General features: G+C 44.3%; 1 protein-coding gene across 2 annotated transcripts in view; it reads right to left on the bottom strand.

The window, feature by feature from the left end:
- The window catches only part of JAK1 (Janus kinase 1), a 100,487-nt gene that overhangs the window by 18,199 nt on the left and 62,414 nt on the right, over positions 1-19,874 (bottom strand). For both annotated transcript variants that reach the window (XM_077278214.1, XM_077278213.1), the window contains exons 2-4: positions 16,204-16,309; positions 8,052-8,247; positions 7,834-7,957 (exon numbers count right to left, since the gene is read on the bottom strand). In XM_077278214.1, coding sequence (XP_077134329.1) covers positions 7,834-7,957; positions 8,052-8,217 — 290 coding nt within the window. In that variant the 5' untranslated portion in view covers positions 8,218-8,247; positions 16,204-16,309. The remainder of the gene's footprint in view (positions 1-7,833; positions 7,958-8,051; positions 8,248-16,203; positions 16,310-19,874) is intronic.

Here is a 19,874-nt window from a genome sequence, read left to right as displayed (position 1 = left end):
AAGTATTTGATCCCTCGCTGATTTTGTAAGTTTGCCCACTGACAAAGGCATGAACAGTCTATAATTTTAAGGGTAGGTTAATTTTATCATTGAGAGATAGAATATCAAAAATAAAATCCAGAAAATCACATTGGGTAAATTATATAAATGTACTTGCATTTTGCAATGAGAAATAAGTATTTGATCCCCTACCAACCAGTAAGAGTTCTGGTTCCCACAGACCAGTTAGACGCTCCTTATCTAATCGTTACCTGCATTATAGACAGCTGTCTTATATAGTCACCTTTATAAAAGACTCCTGTCCACAGACTCAATCAGTCAGACTCTTACCTCTACAACACGGGCAAGATCAAAAGAGCTTTATAAGGATGTCAGGGACAAGATCATAGACCTGCACAAAGCTGGAATGGGCTACAAACCATAAGTAAGACGCTGGGTGAGAAGGAGACAACTGTTGGTGCAGTAGTAACAAAATGGAAGAAATACAAAATGACCGTCAATCGACCTCATTCTGGGGCACCATGCAAAATCTCACCTCGTGGGGTATCCTTGATCATGAGGAAGATGAGAGATCAGCCATACACCGTGTAGTGGCTGTTCTCAGTACTGCAGCTCGGCTCCATACACCGTGTAGTGGCTGTTCTCAGTACTGCACCTCGGCTCCATACACCGTGTGGTGACTGTTCTCAGTACTGCACCTCGGCTCCATACACCGTGTAGTGGCCGTTCTCTGTACTGCAGCTCGGCTCCATACACCGTGTAGTGACTGTTCTCAGTACTGCAGCTCAGCTCCATACACCGTGTAGTGGCCGTTCTCAGTACTGCAGCTCGGCTCCATACACCGTGTAGTGGCCGTTCTCAGTACTGCAGCTCGGCTCCATACACCGTGTAGTGACTGTTCTCAGTACTGCAGCTCGGCTCCATACACCGTGTAGTGGCCGTTCTCAGTACTGCAGCTCGGCTCCATACACCGTGTAGTGGCCGTTCTCAGTACTGCAGCTCGGCTCCATACACCGTGTAGTGACTGTTCTCAGTACTGCAGCTCGGCAGCATACACCGTGTAGTGGCTGTTCTCAGTACTGCAGCTCGGCTCCATACACCGTGTAGTGGCCGTTCTCAGTACTGCAGCTCGGCTCCATACACCGTGTAGTGGCTGTTCTCAGTACTGCAGCTCGGCAGCATACACCGTGTAGTGGCTGTTCTCAGTACTGCAGCTCGGCTCCATACACCGTGTAGTGGCCGTTCTCAGTACTGCAGCTCGGCTCCATACACCGTGTAGTGGCCGTTCTCAGTACTGCAGCTCGGCTCCATACACCGTGTAGTGACTGTTCTCAGTACTGCAGCTCGGCTCCATACACCGTGTAGTGACTGTTCTCAGTACTGCAGCTCAGCTCCATACACCGTGTAGTGACTGTTCTCAGTACTGCAGCTCAGCTCCATACACCGTGTAGTGGCTGTTCTCAGTACTGCAGCTCAGCTCCATACACCGTGTTGTGGGTGTTCTCAGTACTGCAGCTCGGCTCCATACACCGTGTAGTGACTGTTCTCAGTACTGCAGCTCAGCTCCATACACCGTGTTGTGGGTGTTCTCAGTACTGCAGCTCGGCTCCATACACCGTGTAGTGGCTGTTCTCAGTACTGCAGCTCGGCTCCATACACCGTGTAGTGGCTGTTCTCAGTACTGCAGCTCGGCTCCATACACCGTGTAGTGGCTGTTCTCAGTACTGCAGCTCGGCTCCATACACCGTGTAGTGACTGTTCTCAGTACTGCAGCTCAGCTCCATACACCGTGTTGTGGGTGTTCTCAGTACTGCAGCTCCGCTCCATACACCATGTAGTGGCTGTTCTCAGTACTGCAGCTCGGCTCCATACACCGTGTAGTGACTGTTCTCAGTACTGCAGCTCGGCTCCATACACCGTGTAGTGACTGTTCTCAGTACTGCAGCTCGGCTCCATACACCGTGTAGTGGCTGTTCTCAGTACTGCAGCTCGGCTCCATACACCGTGTAGTGACTGTTCTCAGTACTGCAGCTCAGCTCCATACACCGTGTAGTGGCCGTTCTTAGTACTGCAGCTCGGCTCCATACACCGTGTAGTGACTGTTCTCAGTACTGCACCTCGGCTCCATACACCGTGTAGTGGCTGTTCTCAGTACTGCACCTCGGCTCCATACACCGTGTAGTGGCCGTTCTCAGTACTGCACCTCGGCTCCATACACCGTGTAGTGGCCGTTCTCAGTACTGCAGCTCGGCTCCATACACCGTGTAGTGGCTGTTCTCAGTACTGCAGCTCGGCTCCATACACCATGTAGTGGCTGTTCTCAGTACTGCAGCTCGGCTCCATACACCGTGTAGTGGCTGTTCTCAGTACTGCAGCTCGGCTCCATACACCATGTAGTGGCTGTTCTCAGTACTGCACCTCGGCTCCATACACCGTGTAGTGGCCGTTCTCAGTACTGCAGCTCGGCTCCATACACCGTGTAGTGGCTGTTCTCAGTACTGCAGCTCGGCTCCATACACCGTGTAGTGGCTGTTCTCAGTACTGCAGCTCGGCTCCATACACCATGTAGTGGCTGTTCTCAGTACTGCAGCTCGGCTCCATACACCATGTAGTGGCCGTTCTCAGTACTGCAGCTCGGCTCCATACACCATGTAGTGGCTGTTCTCAGTACTGCAGCTCAGCTCCATACACCGTGTTGTGGGTGTTCATGGTACTGCAGCTCAGCTCTACACAGAGTGTTGTGGCCGTTCTCAGTACTGCAGCTCAAATCCTATTAAAATCAATGTGATATGAGCTGCAGTACCGAGAACGACCACCACACACACATTGATGTGCACATTTCTATATACTGAACAACAGGAGGCGCCATTCCATGCTAGTATATTTCATTACTCTTATGTATCATTTCTTTAAAGGGAATGTCCTTTTTTTAGAAAAATAAATAAATAAATTAAAGCTTCAATTACTAATTTTCTTTCGCTCTGTGGCATGCACAGTTCACAGCCTTTACACTATTATGGGGGGACATTTGTGGAGCTTTGTCATGGTGACCTGGGTTTCACTGCTCCTCTGTGCCGCCCAGGTCCTGGACTACCAGAAGTAACACAGCTCTGGCTTTTCAGAACACAGACACTGGGGCAGCGAAGACTGTGGTGGTGTAAGAACAAGAAGTTCCGCAGCAGTGTCTGAACCTTGGTCCAGTTTCAAAGGTAAATCCACCGGCCCACTTCTGCATGCAGCCAAAAAAGCAGAGGTGCGAAGGGACATTAGAGGTAGAAGATCCTTTCCACTTACGCAGCAATTTCAAATCGGGAAATTAAAGAAAATAAACAAAAAAAAATATAATATATATATATATATATATATATATATATATATATATATATATATATATATATATATATATATATATATATATATATATATATATATATCTCTCATCAGTTCCTGCAAGATGAAGGCGTTGAAGCTAAGGACTGGCCCACCCGTTCCCCGGATATCTATATATGATGGTCTCCTGAGGGATCTCCTCCCAGACCTGGACTAAAGCATCCGCCAACTCCTGGACAGTCTGTGATGCAACGTGACGTTGGTGGATGGAGCGAGACATGATGTCCCAGATGTGTTCAATCGGATTCAGGTCTTGGGAAAGGGAGGGAGAGTCCATAGCTTCAATGCCTTCATCTTGCAGGAACTGCTGACACACTCCAGCCACATGAGGTCTGGCATTGTCCTGCATTAGGAGGAACCCAGAGCCAACCGCACCAGCATATGGTCTCACAGGGGGTCTGAGGATCTCATCTCGGTACCTAATGGCAGTCAGGCTACCTCTGGCGAGCACATGGATGGCTGTGCAGCCCTCCAAAAAAATGCCACCCCACACCATTACTGACCCACTGCCAAACCGGTCATGCTGAAGGATGTTGCAGGCAGCAGATCGCTCTCCATGGCGTCTCCAGACTCTGTTGCATCTGTCACATGTGCTCAGGGTGAACCTGCTTTCATCTGGACAATGCCAGACCTCATGTTGCTGGAGTGTGTCAGCAGTTCCTGCAAGATGAAGGCATTGAAGCTATGGACTGGCCCGCCCGTTCCCAAGACCTGAATCCGATTGAGCACATCTGGGACAGCTTGCTCCATTCACCAATATCACGTTGCACCACAGACTGTCCAGGAGTTGGCGGATGCTTTAGTCCAGGTCTGGGAGGAGATCCCTCAGGAGACCATCCGCTGCCTCATCAGGAACATGCCCAGGCGTCATACAGGCATGTGGAGGCCACACACACTACTGAGCATCTTTTCCTTGTCATGAGGCATTTCCACTGAAGTTGTATCAGCCTGTAATTTGATTTTCCACTTTGATTCTGAGTATCATTCCAAATCCAGACCTCCAAGGGATATTCATTTTGATTTACATTGATAATTGTTATGTTTTATTGTTCTGAACACATTCCACTATGCAATGAATAAAAATTTGCAACAGGAATATTTCATTCAGAGATATCTAGGATGTGATATTTTAGCGCTTTTTACAAATAAAAAAAAAAAGCTATTATAAACATATTTAATGGTGGGACAACCTGTAAAATCAATATTTGGAGGAGTCTGTTTCCCAGGTTATCTGGGTAGGGCTGGTATAATCCTCTGTGTGGTTTATAGGTGCAGTGCAGCTGGGGGCAGACAACGCACCGCACTGTTTACATATGATGCTACTGTCATAATAGAATAGAGGCGCATTCTCCATAAAGCCTTCCTTATTCACCCATGTCTGCATAGATAAATAAACCAGTTCTTTATTCTGAATGCTGCCTCCAGCCCCATATTGTGGCTCACGTTTAGGACGGTTGTATCCGGTCCTCGAGTCATGCATTATATATAATTGTGGCCCCTGCCAGCAGACACTTCCAAAACTCCAAAAAGTTGTATCAAAACAGGTTTGTGACTGTTCATTCATGTTGCTGAAGGTGGTGTTTGTTGTGTGCAGCGTCCTGCTCCTCATACGTGCACCGCAGCTCAGGGTGTGCACGCTGCGAGAAACCACCGAGGTCAGATATCATCTTACACAAGCTGAGGAAGGAAGAGACATCGGCCGCCCCTGGGCCCTTCAGAAAGGTATCAGAAGAACAAAAAAAAAACAAAGAAAGAAAAAAAGGCTGCAATTCTCCCCACCCCTCCTGTGCATTTAGAGCTCAACCCTGCAAAAGTGAAAAAAAAAATGTAATATATTATTTATTTTTTCATTTTTTTTTTCTTTCATATGTGCAGAAATAAGAGTTTAGAGGGTTATTGTCACTAGAGGTTGGGGAGTTTTCATCAATCCATTGGGAACCAGCGGGGCCACTCTTTACTTGTGTGGAGGGAGGTTGGGAGTAGTATTGGCAACAATGTTTTCTCTGAGGGCCGCGGTGACATTATAAACATTCATGTACACCTTATTAAGCCCTGGGGGCCACTACCACTGAAACAAGAAAGGTATTTTTTTCTAAGGCTCTCCTACAAGTGCATGCTTGACTCAATCGAATGTGCACGTGGTCTCACTGGGAAGAGGAGTGTAAGCTGCTGCAAGACGTCTCGGCCATTGATCAGCCCGAATCTTCTTTCCCCAAACATCTGTCATTGGGGGGAGACAAAACAACCCCCAAACACAAGGAGAATTGCATCATGGAGATGTGGAGGTTGCATCAATAACATGACATGACTAGCACGCCATAAACACCCCAATCATTTCCGCTGTTGTATTAATTGGATGAATTGGGGGCACACACGGTGAAGAATTGCCACACAATGGCAACTAACTGAATACAGCGGTGCTGCGGTTCCAACATGGCGCATGGCTGGGAGCGGCTTTTCTTGCCGAATGTCACTACAGGATAACCCCAGCATAATTAATTCAGGACCAAAACTAAAAAGTAAAGACACCGTATACTCACCTCTCACAACGACGGCATTCCGGCACCGTAGTTCCTGGAGACTGACGTGACTTGTGTCACAGGTAGGCTGCAGTTAGTGAGTGGCCGCTGGGAACTTTTAAAGAACAGAAGCAACGACATTGCGCCAATGTGAGAGGTGGATATACAGATTTTATTTTATTTGGGGTCCTGAACTGATGAAGCTAGTTCAGTATTTGACAACCCCTTTACATTTTGTAAGACCGTGTGTAAGATCGGATCTGTCATTAGCTGGGCGCTGTTTATTTTTCTCTCCCATCACGATCCAGTTGTATATAGTGGGAGTTATCGGTCATCGTAAACCTTTATCTGTGGATAAGGAAACTGCTGAAAACTCTTCCTGAAAAGACAGGAAGTCTCGAGCTTAAAATACCCCTAGTCACTAGTGAGAAAATTGCAAGACTGCTACTTTATTTGTTCAAAAACCTTCTCAATTCTGGAATAATACAGAAAACAGTAAAGGAAGGGGATGCAGCTGTAGTTTGCCCTTTCGTGTCTGTAGGTAGACTCCGACATTGAGACCGAGACTGAAAATACCAAAGGGTTGTGATTTTTTGGGGGAAAGAAAGGGACCTCTGAAAGCTCTAAGCCCTGATACACGAGGAGTGCGATTCCATCTTATTACTTCACAGCTGTGATTCTTTAATTTGTCAGGTTCCTGCCAATCACTAGAAATAGTCCTCACAGGCACTAAGGAAGCCCGTGGCCATTCATATGGAAACTGCACAGGGTAGCGATAACATCAGGTCATATAATTGTATCTATATATTTATTTTTATATTAAGTGGTTATCTTTATATGTAGTTCTTAATGAGCAGGCGACGTCACTACCCAGAACAGCTGAATTTCCCCGACAGATTACTGTTCCTGTTAGACGGGCGACATCATGGCCCAGAAACATTCACAGCTGCAGATTAATGAAAGGACATCAGAAAAACGGGGGAAATGTGGACGGAGATGGGGAAGTGCGATACTATGGGACTACTATGAAGAAAGTAGGTTGTGTGCAAATAATCATCATCCCCAAACACACAGAATCATTATCAAAAGCTGCAGCGTCCTAAAAGTCACCCTTACGCTCCGTTATTGCCCTGACAGTACTTGCCACCAATAAAGAGGGGGCTGTCCACCTTTGGGAATATTATTTTTTCTTTTAAAGGGAATCTGACACCTAATTTTGGGCCTTTAAACTGCAGCCTCCGCCATCAGGGGCTTATCTACAGCCCATCTTCATACTTTATCTGCCCTGTTGAGGGCAGGGCAAAGTACTGCAGTGCGCAGGTCAGAGAGGCCCAGCGCCTGTGCACTGCAGTACTTTGCTCTGCCCTCAACAGGGCAAATCAGTACGCCTGCGCCGGAGCCGCGACAGGAAGCACAGAAGAGGACGACATCGTATGAAGATGGGAGGACCCGGACCTGCGACGCCCATCGGACCGGACCGCAGCGGTCTAACTTGTTTTTCTTATCTTTCAGGTTACATCGGGGGCTTATCTACCGCATTATAGAATGCTGTAGATAAGCCCCTGAAGGCGGTGGCCGCAGTTTATAGGCCCAAAATTAGGTGACAGATACGCTTTAAACTTAAATAAATACACCTATTTCAGCCTAAAAATTATTTTTTTGCAATTTGGTTTAATTAGAAAAGTTTCAGTTTGACTTTAATACAGGCTTTTTGTTTTCCTGTACAGCCTACTTTGATGTGTGCTCATAAATCAGCTGAGAGAATTTTAGAAAAAAGCAGATTTTATAAAAAAAAAAAAAAAAAAAAAAAAAAAAAAAGGTATTTCTGCCTTTATCTTAATGGACACCACAGGTACCGACTGAGACCCTCAATCAACATCTGTCCAAACCCAAAATTAAATTCTAAAATCCAGATGTCACTGACCTGACCCGGTAATAAAGCTTCATAGAAGTGCTGCCGGTTATCTTGAACAGGTGACTTGGAGGAAACCAGAGGTCGTCCTTCTCGCTGTAAAGTGCGAACAGATTGTGGCACAACGGGGAGATATCTTATAGGAAGAAAAATAATATATATATACTAACTATTAAAACATTTAGCATTAAAATAAAATGAAAGTCATATGCTGGAAACAGCGTCCTTACTGCATTTCTGGGCCGCCTCGACGAGCAGATCCTCCGCTATATACGTTCCTTCGGTAAATGAGATCGGAGACTTGTCTCCCAGGTAGAAATGTATCTCTAGCCCTTTAGGAGGTGCGGAGTCTACTTCGTATTTCCGAGCATTACGGATTTTTGCGCAGAAAGCCATCGCTGCCAAATCTTGCGCCACATTCAGACTCTAAGAAAAAAAAAAAAGGATTGAACAGAATCAAAAAGAGGTGATCGAATAGAGGCCAGGAAAATAAAAAGTATCATTATCCCCAGAGAGTGGAAACAATGAGTGTCCAATACAAGACGCCACTCCACCTCACTAGAAAAATGGCTTAGGAGTATTCCAGGATAAACAAATTATCTCCTAGGCGCTTGATAAGGAGTAATGGTTAAAGAGTTTTCCACCTTTGGGGACATTTTTTTTTTTTGCAATCGGGTATAAATCAAAAATGTTTTCAGATTTGGCAGATCTGGGCCCACGGAAAAAGGGTGTGAAAAAAGCCAGCTCCGGTCAGCAAATAATATAACAGGATGGGAGACAAATGTGCTGCTATCATTTGTGACTTGTTCACATGAGCGCCTGGCGGACTTATTTTATCATCTATATTACAACTGCAATTTGAAGCCCAAACACCAATCTCCTGACCCCAACTAACATTAGCAAACATGGCCGCTACACGGTTATGTGAATCAGCCCTTTGAGGGGCTTTTCCATGAATAAAGTTCATTTTAAATCAATAGATCTTGGAATAATAATAACTTCCACATTTGGATGTGTTTAAAAAAAATGTTCCTGTGCTGAGATAATCTTATAAATGTGCCCCTGCTGTGTACTGTGTAATGGCGGTGTCTTACTGTGCAGGAACATGGAAGGAATATTTTTTCTTTTTAACACATCCAATTGTGGAAGTTATTATTATTCCAAGATGTATTGATTAAACTCGATGTTAAAATTTTCTTTGTTCGTGGGAAAATCCCTTTTACACTTCGCTTCTTATGAGATTTTCAGAATGTTTGCAAAATTGTGGCTTGTGCTACAGAAACACGGAGACTCTGGTTGCACGAAAGCAATTCCCAAAGAAGTGGCAGGACTGAAAATATTTGCAAAACTAATTTTCACAGCTGCAAAAACAAAAACAGACAAATCGCACACAGGCTTTACATTGATGCCAATGGGGGTGAAACAACTCTGGCCAATCCTGAGAATAGGGTTAAGTTCAGAAATCATGAATTTGGCCATGGATTTAGCCCTAAGTGCAAAACATGAAATCGACATATATTGCTTATCATAATGAATACGCGGGCGGCCGGGCTCATGTTCCTTTGTCTTTATTTTGTCTCCTATATCTGGATGAGAAGTCAAGAATATCAGCATCGTCTGGACTGACACTCAGGCTATGTGCCCATGTTCCGGATTTTTAGCGTTTTTTTTAAGCATCCCATTATTTTAATGCATTTCGCAATTTTTGTGCCCATGCTGCGTTTTTTTTCCCGCAAAAAAATGCATAGTGGAAAAAAACACAGCATGTTCATTAATTTTGCAGAAAAACTGCGGATTTGCCGCTATATTATTGTATTGGGACGCTCCGGAAAAAACGCAAAAAAACCTGAGAAAACCGTAAGCGGATTTCCTGCGAAAGGAGTCCGGTTTTGATCAGGAAAATTCTGCGAACAATCCTGAACGTGGGCACATAGCCTCAAAGCTCATTCACACATCATATTTTTCACCATGAAACCCTGGCAAAATGTGTCATGGACCAGACGTGAGAGATCAGTGGGGCGATTGGTGTAGCTTCAGTTTAATAGAATCCTCAGCGATACATTTTTCCAACAGATTTCCATCACTTCGCTTCCACATAGGGGCAGATTAGCTGTACAAACCACCGTAATCTCGGAATTATCAGTACAGCGAGCATCACCCTATATGATCTGCACAGGAACCAACTACTGAAATATTTAATTTTCCTCATTAACCCCTCCCCGCCAAAGCTAGTTTTCAATATTTTGTATGTGGAAGGTGGAATTGGGGGGAGAGGGAAGAAAGTAACTACATCACTGCTTTTTGGGTTTCGAATTAACGCCATTCACTAACATGACAGATTTATACTATTGCTGCTATGCCATTGTATTTTACTGCTTTGACAAAATAAAAAAAACACATCAGTATATAACTAATTTTAGCTTACAGGAGAGCACTTCCCATCCACCAGCAGGTGCAAAAATGGCATTTCCAGTTCTTCAGGATTCTAACATGTATTCCATGTGTCACCGATAAATATGCAAACATCACATTACCGGTGTTATCTGGCATATCACCTCGACACAGACAAATTAAAAAGCATATTTACCTCCCGGGCAGGTGCTGCTCCTTTGCTTCACATGCTGCCTTACCAAGGCAGACTTGTGACATTGTTTATTTCACGTGAAGCTGCAGCCCATCAGCTGCCGTTAATAGGCTGCAGCGCTCATTTGACAAACAATGTAACAAGATCACCAGGGAACATCAACAGTCCAGGAGGCAAATATGCTTTGTTTGCTTATTTTAGATTTTTTTTTTATTCCACTAGCCTGTCATTCTGTAATGGGCTGAGCTATATAATCCTCTGAACTATTGTTTTTAATTCAAACCACCAAATACCAACTTGCAACAACTGAAAAAAAAAAATAGTTGTCATTCCTGCCCCCCCCCCCCCAAAGGAAAAAAAAAGAACAACATTAGTGTAGAGATCTGGTCTTCATACTCCTCTAATCTAAATTTCCCCTAATTTTTCTAATTTTTGTAGGTTGAACTTCTCCCCCCAGGGAGAGCAGAATACCTTGTCAACCTAAAGAGGATCTGTCATCAGGCCATTTGCGCCGTGATCACCGGTCCCCTATACATGGCTCCATTCACCTCTGCCCTCACCCTGGGGGCAGAAAACAGCGGGGTCATCCAGTTATCCCCAAACCCAAACTCTTCAGTATCTCAGATGAGGTCAGCTTTGCTTACATCGGAAAGGAGCAAAGAAGGAAGAATGTCCTTCGTCCCCCTCACGTGATCCTCTGCATACTGTAGGTTGTAATATTATAAAGCTATTGATTATTTTGGAGGGGGAATAAAATCCTCCTGGCCGAGTGCACAACTGACTTGATCACCTCCCCAGACAGGCAGGTTGACAACCCTCTGGCCAATCACTTTCCATGGTCATTTTACCAGAAGGAAAGAAGAAGAAAACAGCAGCGATGTATAGAACATAATTAATCAAAATATAATCGAGAGGACACAGATTCCCCCAGCGAGCCCCTTTTGCTTCTGTATCTAGAACACCCACACCTAGTTTGCCTTAATTTGACGAGATGATGGACTGGATTACTTTTTTTTTTTTTTTTATTTCCTTGCAGTGTTTTGCAATCTCTCATGCACTTCTCAGGCAGATCAGAGCTGGTGTGTAACCACCGCGGGTATTTTCTGTGACTAATTTTACTTCTTCTGAAGTTTTACAGAGAATGCGGTTTTAGTAAAGATTTCAGAGCTTAAAGGGCACCCAGTCACAAATGACAAAGAAGCAGAGAAATACTATGAAAGGGGCTGTCCAGACGTGACATCAGCAGCACCGCTCACCTCCCCATGCGGAAGAGAGCAGAAACGGACAAGCCCTTTAATAGATAGCAATAATAATTACCATGGCTTCATACAATATTGCACTTGTATAAAGTCATTATATGCCCTTGTACATGATGCTTATTTTCCAAAAGGTGACATTTGGTAAGGGCAGTCATCATGGGGGAAGCGCACCCATCTCCAGAACGTCTCGTGACCACTGTAATAAGAGGTGGTCGCATGTGCTGTGTCTTTGCATTCACCTCAATGGGAGGTTCAAAAAAAAAAAGCTAAGGCATGTGCTGGTCTCGGTGGGGTCTCATTTATGGCATATTCTGCCGTCTAAAATGGGAATAACTCTTTAAACCAGAGGATCCAGACCAAATATACAACTTTCCCACAGGCAGCAGAATATGACAAAGTGCCAGTGGAAAAATCACTTCCCGATGGAGATGCACATCAACCTCCATGTATTTCAAAACAATTCCAGCAACGCCTTCTCCTCTACGACCGAGGATGTAGTCGCACAAGGGCTTTGAAAAAAAAACAAAACATGAACACTACGGCGTAGCACAAAAACGTGCACCAGGATGCAGATCATCGCACATCTACTTGAAAAGCAGAAGTATCCCTATGTTGCAGGGCTCAGATTGTTTGGATACTTTAAAGTAAAATCTTTTGATTCTTTCAATGCTAGGAATAACCCCTTCACGATTTACCAACACTCTGCCTCCAAATTTGTTTTTTTTTTTTCTTCATCAAATGTCTTTAAAACATAATCCTAAACACAACCTCCCTCTGATCGGAGTAATAATTGTCCAAGTTTCCATGAAGAAGAGCAGTAGCAGTAAATCGCACAGCAAAGCAAGTTTACTGCCGTTGTGCAGCAATTGCAGGTGATGTCCTGAACACAAATCCATCGCTGCATCCACAGCTTTCGCAGATGAAGGGCAATTTGATATAATCCGTGTGCAATTTTGCCAAAAAGTTCTTTGTGTGTCATTCATCAAGCACAAAAAGCCAGCAGCTAGAGATTAAGTGACAGCTAACCTAATGGTCTGCAAGTTACAACCACAAATCTGTAAGAAACTGACCATTTTTTACCCCCCTGATGTCATACAAGTTAATTCAGGGGGTTTTTTTCACTGAAGGAGAGTCTTTCTTTCCAAGCCAAAAAATAAACCTCCAGAAAAATTTTAAAAAAACTTATTCAAATTTATCACCAAGCAACAAATCCGTGAGACACGGATGCAAACAGAAACCTTATCAGTGTTTCATGGATCCTAATAGAGTTTAATGGCAGAATCGTTTCCCTCCAGAGTCCAGTGGTGGCGGCTTTACACTACTCCATCCGACGCTTGGCATTGTGCTTGGTGATGTACGGGCACGAAGCTCCTGACAGGGGCGCAATGATTATGCTAAAGTTATACCAGAGGAGGCCAGGACTCTGCAGTCATGGGGTCAGCAGAGCGTTGGTGACTTTTCTGCCCTCTGCCCCTCAGCGGTCGGTGACTCCGTTATGTAACGTTACAAGGTCTTCACTTTGTGACCGAGTTGTTGTGTTTCCTAAATGTTTCCATTTTCAGTTATACAACTGCACGTTTCTTCCCTCCCAAATATTCCACCAACAGACTGGTGGCATCTTATGACAGTACCACGTTGCATGGTGCACAGCGCAGAGATATCAGTGTTCCTGTGCTAATCTAATATTATACATTTTATTGACAATCTCGGAGCGGAGACCACAGCAGTAACCGCAGCCGATATCACATTATATACAGAACGACTTCACGTCTATAAATAATTGCTGATAATTGGTGATATTACTAGTCTTAAGTTAAATAGTGATACAGATCTCTCCGATTATCTATATCGATTGAAATTATTCCTCGTTGAGCACTGTGCGCATGAGCATTTCTATCCCTTATCCCAGTAGGGCTTCAATAGGGGTAGTAGGGAGAGCCGACGAGGAGCGGGGGCGCCACTGCGCAGGACATAGGGTGCCAACCTCCGCAGGCAGGTAGGGTACATTCAGTGAGTATAGGGTTTGGCATCGTCCTGGCCTTTCCTGTTGTATGTTAGTGGTTTGGTGATGGTACCTAAGTGCACGTATAAGTTTTTTTAATAATCGGTTTAAATAAAGGTTATTTTTTTAAAAATTTTCAGAGGTCGCCTCCTAAAAGGATTTGTCGGAATCCAAATTATTTGTCATTCACTTAGGTGTTAATTCAGCATCTTATCTGGACGCCATACTGGCAGATTGTAGACGACCAGAAAAAAAAAGTATACTCACGTCAATGCTCATCAGTCCTGCGGCTGCAGCTCCAGGTCCTCCGCCATGTCAAGACGTGCATTGCTCGAGGCTTGCTTACCGCAGGTGCGGAGGGAGTCCGTGGAAAACCGTGTGGGGAGTACACACTTTTGTTTAATAACCCTTGGGATTATTACGCTCTGTGGTTTGGAGAGACCCCAGAGCACAAAAACGCACATTTCATTTACATAGAATAAGTTCAATGCAATTTGAATTTCTTGGGCTGATCGGGACAAACTGCAAAATAGGAATTTTGTCAGTCGCTCCTCAATACTCAAAACTACGAAGAAAATTACTTCAACAAAGGGACCATAGACTATTTACATGAACCAAAACAGCGCCACCTGTGTCTATAGGCTGCGTTCGGTATTGCAGCAAACAGCCACTGTCAATGAGGCGAGGGGAGGACAGACTAATTTATTTATCTTAAATCTAATATCACTGAATGATGAACTGCACAAAGCATGAGACTTGTAGTTCTCACAAGTGCCAGAAAAGACACCTGCTAACAATCTCCTGTGACATATAAAACCTCAGAAGGCAAATTCCAGATTACTACTAATTCATATATAAGGGATTGTGGTTCAAAAAGAAGAAAAAACGGACGGATACATGAGACCTCGCCATGATGGCAAATGGATTTAGCAAGTTCAGAAGCCAAGAAAACAAAAAGGGGCATCGCCTCCAAATCAGATCCGTAAAGAGGCCAGTAACTTGCTTGCTGCTTTGCCCGTCCCTTTGCCAACCAGGATGAAATCATTCTGCCATACCTTCCCACATAGTGGCAGCTTACATGGTAGGTAAATTAAGGAGCCAGTTAGAATTTTATCACTTGTAGATATGGGGCTGATTCATCAAATGATTTTTTTTTTCCAATTCTGGACGGTTTATAAAAGCTCATAATTGTGCAAAAATTGAAGCATTTGACGTTTTCCCGCCAGTCCTGGCCAGCGCCATTAACATATGAAAAAAAAGAGGAGCTGGAGTACATTTATGCCGTAGTTGCACCACTTTTCTTGAAGAAAGTTGTCAAATTTGGAGGCCAAGAAAAGTGGTGCAACTACGGAATAAATGTACTCCAGCTCCTGGAGTTTCTTGGATGGCGCAGGGAAATTATGTGCCAAGGCACAAAAGGCATTGAAAAGGCACTATACTTTTGAGAATTTGGTTCATCTGACTCCAGTACACTGACACTGCTGGGAAAAGGCCAGTGTTGCTGAATCGGGGCCTAGGACTCCATATATTGTCTCTCTCTGGCTGCAGTGATAGGGAGCAGTCATATGGCTTATCTGGATCACATCTACCAAAGTCCAGAGAGAGAAGAGATTAAGCAACTTTGCAAAAAAATCAAATTTTTTTTTTACCATTATTAGTCTCGTCTGCAGACTTGTGTGTCTCCACGTTTACAAACAACTAGCAAACCATGTGTACTCCGATTCTAAATCATTAAACCCATTGAGCCTGCCAAAGCGTGGGATATACAAAACTCAGGCTGGGTTCACATCATGCCTTTTTATCACTTTTTTGCAGAAACCGTACGTCCATTAACAACAGGCAAACCATTTACAATTTATTTCTAATCCTGCAGTGCAGAATCACAAACTTTTAGGAAGCTATTTTAGCAGACGCAGAATAAAACATGCATGAAGATCAGGGGACCCGGTCTCAGAGCAGCCGGTGACCAAAGTGACAGCTGTAGTCCACAAGATTGCACCCAACTAACACAAAGGCCCTGGCCCAGGACAGAAACCAGTTTCAAATAGTTTTTAACCCCTTAATAAAAAAAAGGCAATTTTTTGTTTCTCGTTTATTTTTTTTCCCTCCCTTTCTTCCAGGATCTATAACTTTTTCTTTTGATTTCTCCACTGACATCGTCTTACAAGTTCTTGTTTTTTGCTTGTTTGGTTTTTTTACAGGATGAGCTGTAGAAATACTGACAAACAAGGCCTTTATGATGGAATTGCAAGGGAATATAATGGGCTTCGGACTGATGGCTGCCATATTGGTAGCCTTTGAAATACTGCTGTTACGTTTGACAGCACCATTTAAAGGGTTAAAGTGTTGCAATCTGACCTAGTACTAATCACAGATTTTACTTTTGGGTACCAGCTGAATAACAGCCAAAGATGGGTTGTTGTTTTTTTTTTTTTTGGGGGGGGGGGATTTAGGAGGACCTAAACAATATTGGCAAGTGGTTTTGATGTTATGGCTGACTCATATACTATGTTTTTTTGTTTGCTCATTTTACTTACAGAACATCTCTTCTGCTGAACGCCTGCAACCGATGTTGCAAACCTGATTAAATCCTGTTCATTTCTGCCTCGGCATAAATCCAGTAGCAAGCTCTGTCTGCAAAATCTAAAAGAGAAAAAAAAAAAATAATAATTAGCTATTGTCCATGAGTCAACCATTTATCATACACATTTCTGAACCCAGAATGTCACGACATAAAAAGAGAATAAAAATCATGAGGCAACTCTGCAAACAGTCACGATTCTTCATTCTGATATGTGTACACAGCTCCTATGCAGACCTGTGCGTCTCTATGGTCAGAGTACAAACCCTGCACAGTCTCTAAGGCCTCACACCAAAATAAAAAAAAAGTCAGATTTTCACGCATGAATAAATAAGGTGAAGAAAACTGATTTTTAGCTGCAGAATTTTCAACCTTCAATATAACCTAACATTAGACCACAGAAATTGGCATCTTTACTACCTAGAGACACACAATTACTTCTAAATAGCAATCAAATCTCCAATAGTAATAATGTATGTGACAGCCTCCCAAATACGGGAGCCAAGAGTAGCCAGCCTCCCAAAGACGAGAGCCAAGAGCAGCCAACTTCCCAAAGACGAGAGCAAAGAGCAGCCAACTTCCCAAAGACGAGAGCCAAGAGCAGCCAACTTCCCAAAGACGAGAGCCAAGAGCAGCCAACTTCCCAAAGAAGAGAGCCAAGAGCAGCCAACTTCCCAAAGACGAGAGCCAAGAGCAGCCAACTTCCCAAAGACGAGAGCCAAGAGCAGTCATTCAGCGTCCCAAAGACGGTAGCCAAGAGCAGCCAGCCTCCCAAATACGGCAGCCAAGAGCAGCCAGCCTCCCAAAGACGAGAGCCGAGAGCAGCCAGCCTCCCAAAGACGAGAGCAGAGAGCAGCCAGCCTCCCAAAGACGAGAGCCGAGAGCAGTCATTCGGCGTCCCAAAGACGGTAGCCAAGAGCAGCCAGCCTCCCAAAGACGGGGGCCAAGAGCAGTCAGCATCCCAAAGACGGGGGCCAAGAGCAGCCAGCCTCCCAAAGACGGGGGCCAAGAGCAGCCAGCCTCCCAAAGACGGGAGCCAAGAGCAGCCAGTCTCCCAAAGACGGGGGCCAAGAGCATTCAGCGTCCCAAAGAGGAGAGTCAAGGGCAGTCAGCGTCCCAAAGACGGGGGCCAAGAGCAGTCATCCTAAGCCCCAGGCAGTATTTTATTTAAACCACAGAAGGTATTCACACATGAATGTGTCAAAACTGCAAGTAAGGGAGTGGCCACGCGGTAATCACATTGATCCCCTCCTGAGCTATGATGTAATTCACACACCATGAGCCCGCTCATACATGGCAAGTGTATAATGGAGTACAAAGATGGTGGTGACAGAGGCCTTCGGAGGGCCTCTGGCTGTCACTAACAACTTCAGACAGCGGTATTGAAAATTTCCATCAAGAATATGTACTACACTGTGTTCCAAATTATTATGCACAGAGTTTAGGAGTGATAAGGTTAGAATTTTTTTGTTTGTCATTTAAACTCATTGCTGGTGATGTGTGTCAGGGCTCTTTATATCACTGAAAGCAATTGCAGATACCTGTGCACATTAGTTTGGCAGGTGTGTCCAAATAAAGGCAAGACTACTTAAGAAGGCTGTTCCACATTATTAAGCAGCCTACATTTTTTGCCAAAATGGGAAAGAAAAAGGATGTGTCGGCTGCTGAGAAGCAACAAATTGTGGAGTATTTAGGTCAAGGCATGACCACAATCAACATTGCCAAGACACTTCATCGTGATCATCGCACAATCAAGAAGTATGTAGCTGATTCCCAGCACACACGTGTGCGTGCTGATAAGGAAAAATTGAGGACTCTTTCCAACAGGCAATTGCGTAAGGTTAAAAGAGCAGCTGCAAAAATGCCTGGTCATAGCAGCAGACAAGTTTTTGAAGCTGCTGGTGCCTCCAACGTCCCCAGAACAACAAGATGCAGGGTCCTTCAGAGGTTTGCAGCTGTGCGTAAGCCATCCTGTCGACCACCTCTATCCACTGCACACAAGCAGAAAAGGCTCCAGTGGGCTAAACGATACATGAAGACTGACTTCTAAACTGTTTTGTTCACCGATGAGTACCGTGCAACGCTCGATGGTCCAGATGGATGGAGTGGAGGAAGGCTGGTTGATGGACACCCCATGAAAACACGGCTAAGGCGCCAACAAGGAGGAGGTGGAGTAATGTTTTGGGCTGGAATCATGGGGAGAGAGATTGTTGGCCCCTTTATGATCCCTGAAGGGGTAAAGATGAACTCCATAATCTATGTGGAGTTTCTAAAACAACACTTCCTGCCATGGTTCAAGAGGAAGAACCGTGCTTTCCGCAGCAAGATCATTTTCATGCATGATAATGCACCATCTCATGCTGCAAAAAACACATCTGCATCTCTGGCTGCTATGGGCATAAAAGAGGACAAACTTATGGTGTGGCCACCATCTTCCCCTGACCTCAACCCCATGGAGAACCTCTGGAGCATCATCAAAAGGAGTGTCTATGATGGCGGGAGGCAGTTCACATCTAAGCAACAGCTCTGGGAGGGGATTCTGTCCACATGCAAAACAATTGGAGCAGAAACCATCCAAAAACGGACAAATTCAATGGACGAGAGAGTTCAGAAGCTTCTTTCGAACAAGGGGTCCTATGTGCAAATGTAACATCACCTAGAATAAAGTTTTCACTTGAAAACTGTTGGATTTCATTTTGTAATAAGCTGATAATGCTTAGAACTTCACAATTCACCATTTTTTTGTTCAAAATAAAAAAAAAGGTTAAAAACTCTTGTGCATAATAATTTGGAACATGCATTATGAGTTTTTTTTTTTTTTTTTTTCTTTTTTTTAAAGATACTGTTTTCATAGGCAGTTTGTTCCAAAACATTGCAATTATACTAGAATAGTAGATGACTGGAAAATAACAATGACTGCAATTCAGATAGGTAATTTAGAGAAAATATGAGGAAATATTATTTGCATAATAATTTGGAACACAGTGTAGATCACAAGGTACCAAACAGGTTAACATGACAGCCAGAGGCCCTCCTGAAGGCCTCTATCACTGCCATCTTTGTACTCCCAATAGGATGGGCTTCAGAAGAAATTTTTATTTTTTATCATTTTTTGCAATAATAGCTTTTTTTTGCCATTTACTATAGAAAAGTTGGAATCACTTCCCTCTTCCCAATATAAAAATATTTATTTATTTTTCTTAATGGGAACCTGTCACCCCCCCCCCAAGCGTTTTTAACTAAAAGAGCCACCTTGTGCAGCAGTAATGCTGCATTCTGACAAGGTGGCTCTTTTAGTTCTGGGTGCTGTAACTGCCGAAATAATCAGTTTTGTAATTTGTCCTAAATACCCTTTCTTCAGTCCTGGAGGCAGGCCTTTCCCCCCCTGCTGCAGACGCCACACAGCCGTCACTCAAGTCTTCTTGGCGCCGCCTCCTCAGCGCTGTTTGGAAATGAGGCGGCGCTTGCGCTCTTTTTTTCCTGCCTGGTGCAGGCGCAGTGAGCGCTGCCCGTCTGTCCTCATATGCAGTCTAGCTGGCTGCGCCTGTGCGGCCGCCCTGCCTGTGAATCCCAGCCCCGCAGTGTCTTCTGATTTATTCACATTGCAGGTCTGGGATTAAGGTAATT

The sequence above is a fragment of the Ranitomeya variabilis genome, chromosome 8 (genome assembly GCF_051348905.1).
Source record: "Ranitomeya variabilis isolate aRanVar5 chromosome 8, aRanVar5.hap1, whole genome shotgun sequence".
Taxonomy (NCBI): Eukaryota; Metazoa; Chordata; class Amphibia; order Anura; family Dendrobatidae; genus Ranitomeya; species Ranitomeya variabilis.
The sequence above is the reverse complement of the archived record's forward strand: the minus strand, read 5'-3'. Positions and strand labels throughout refer to the sequence as shown.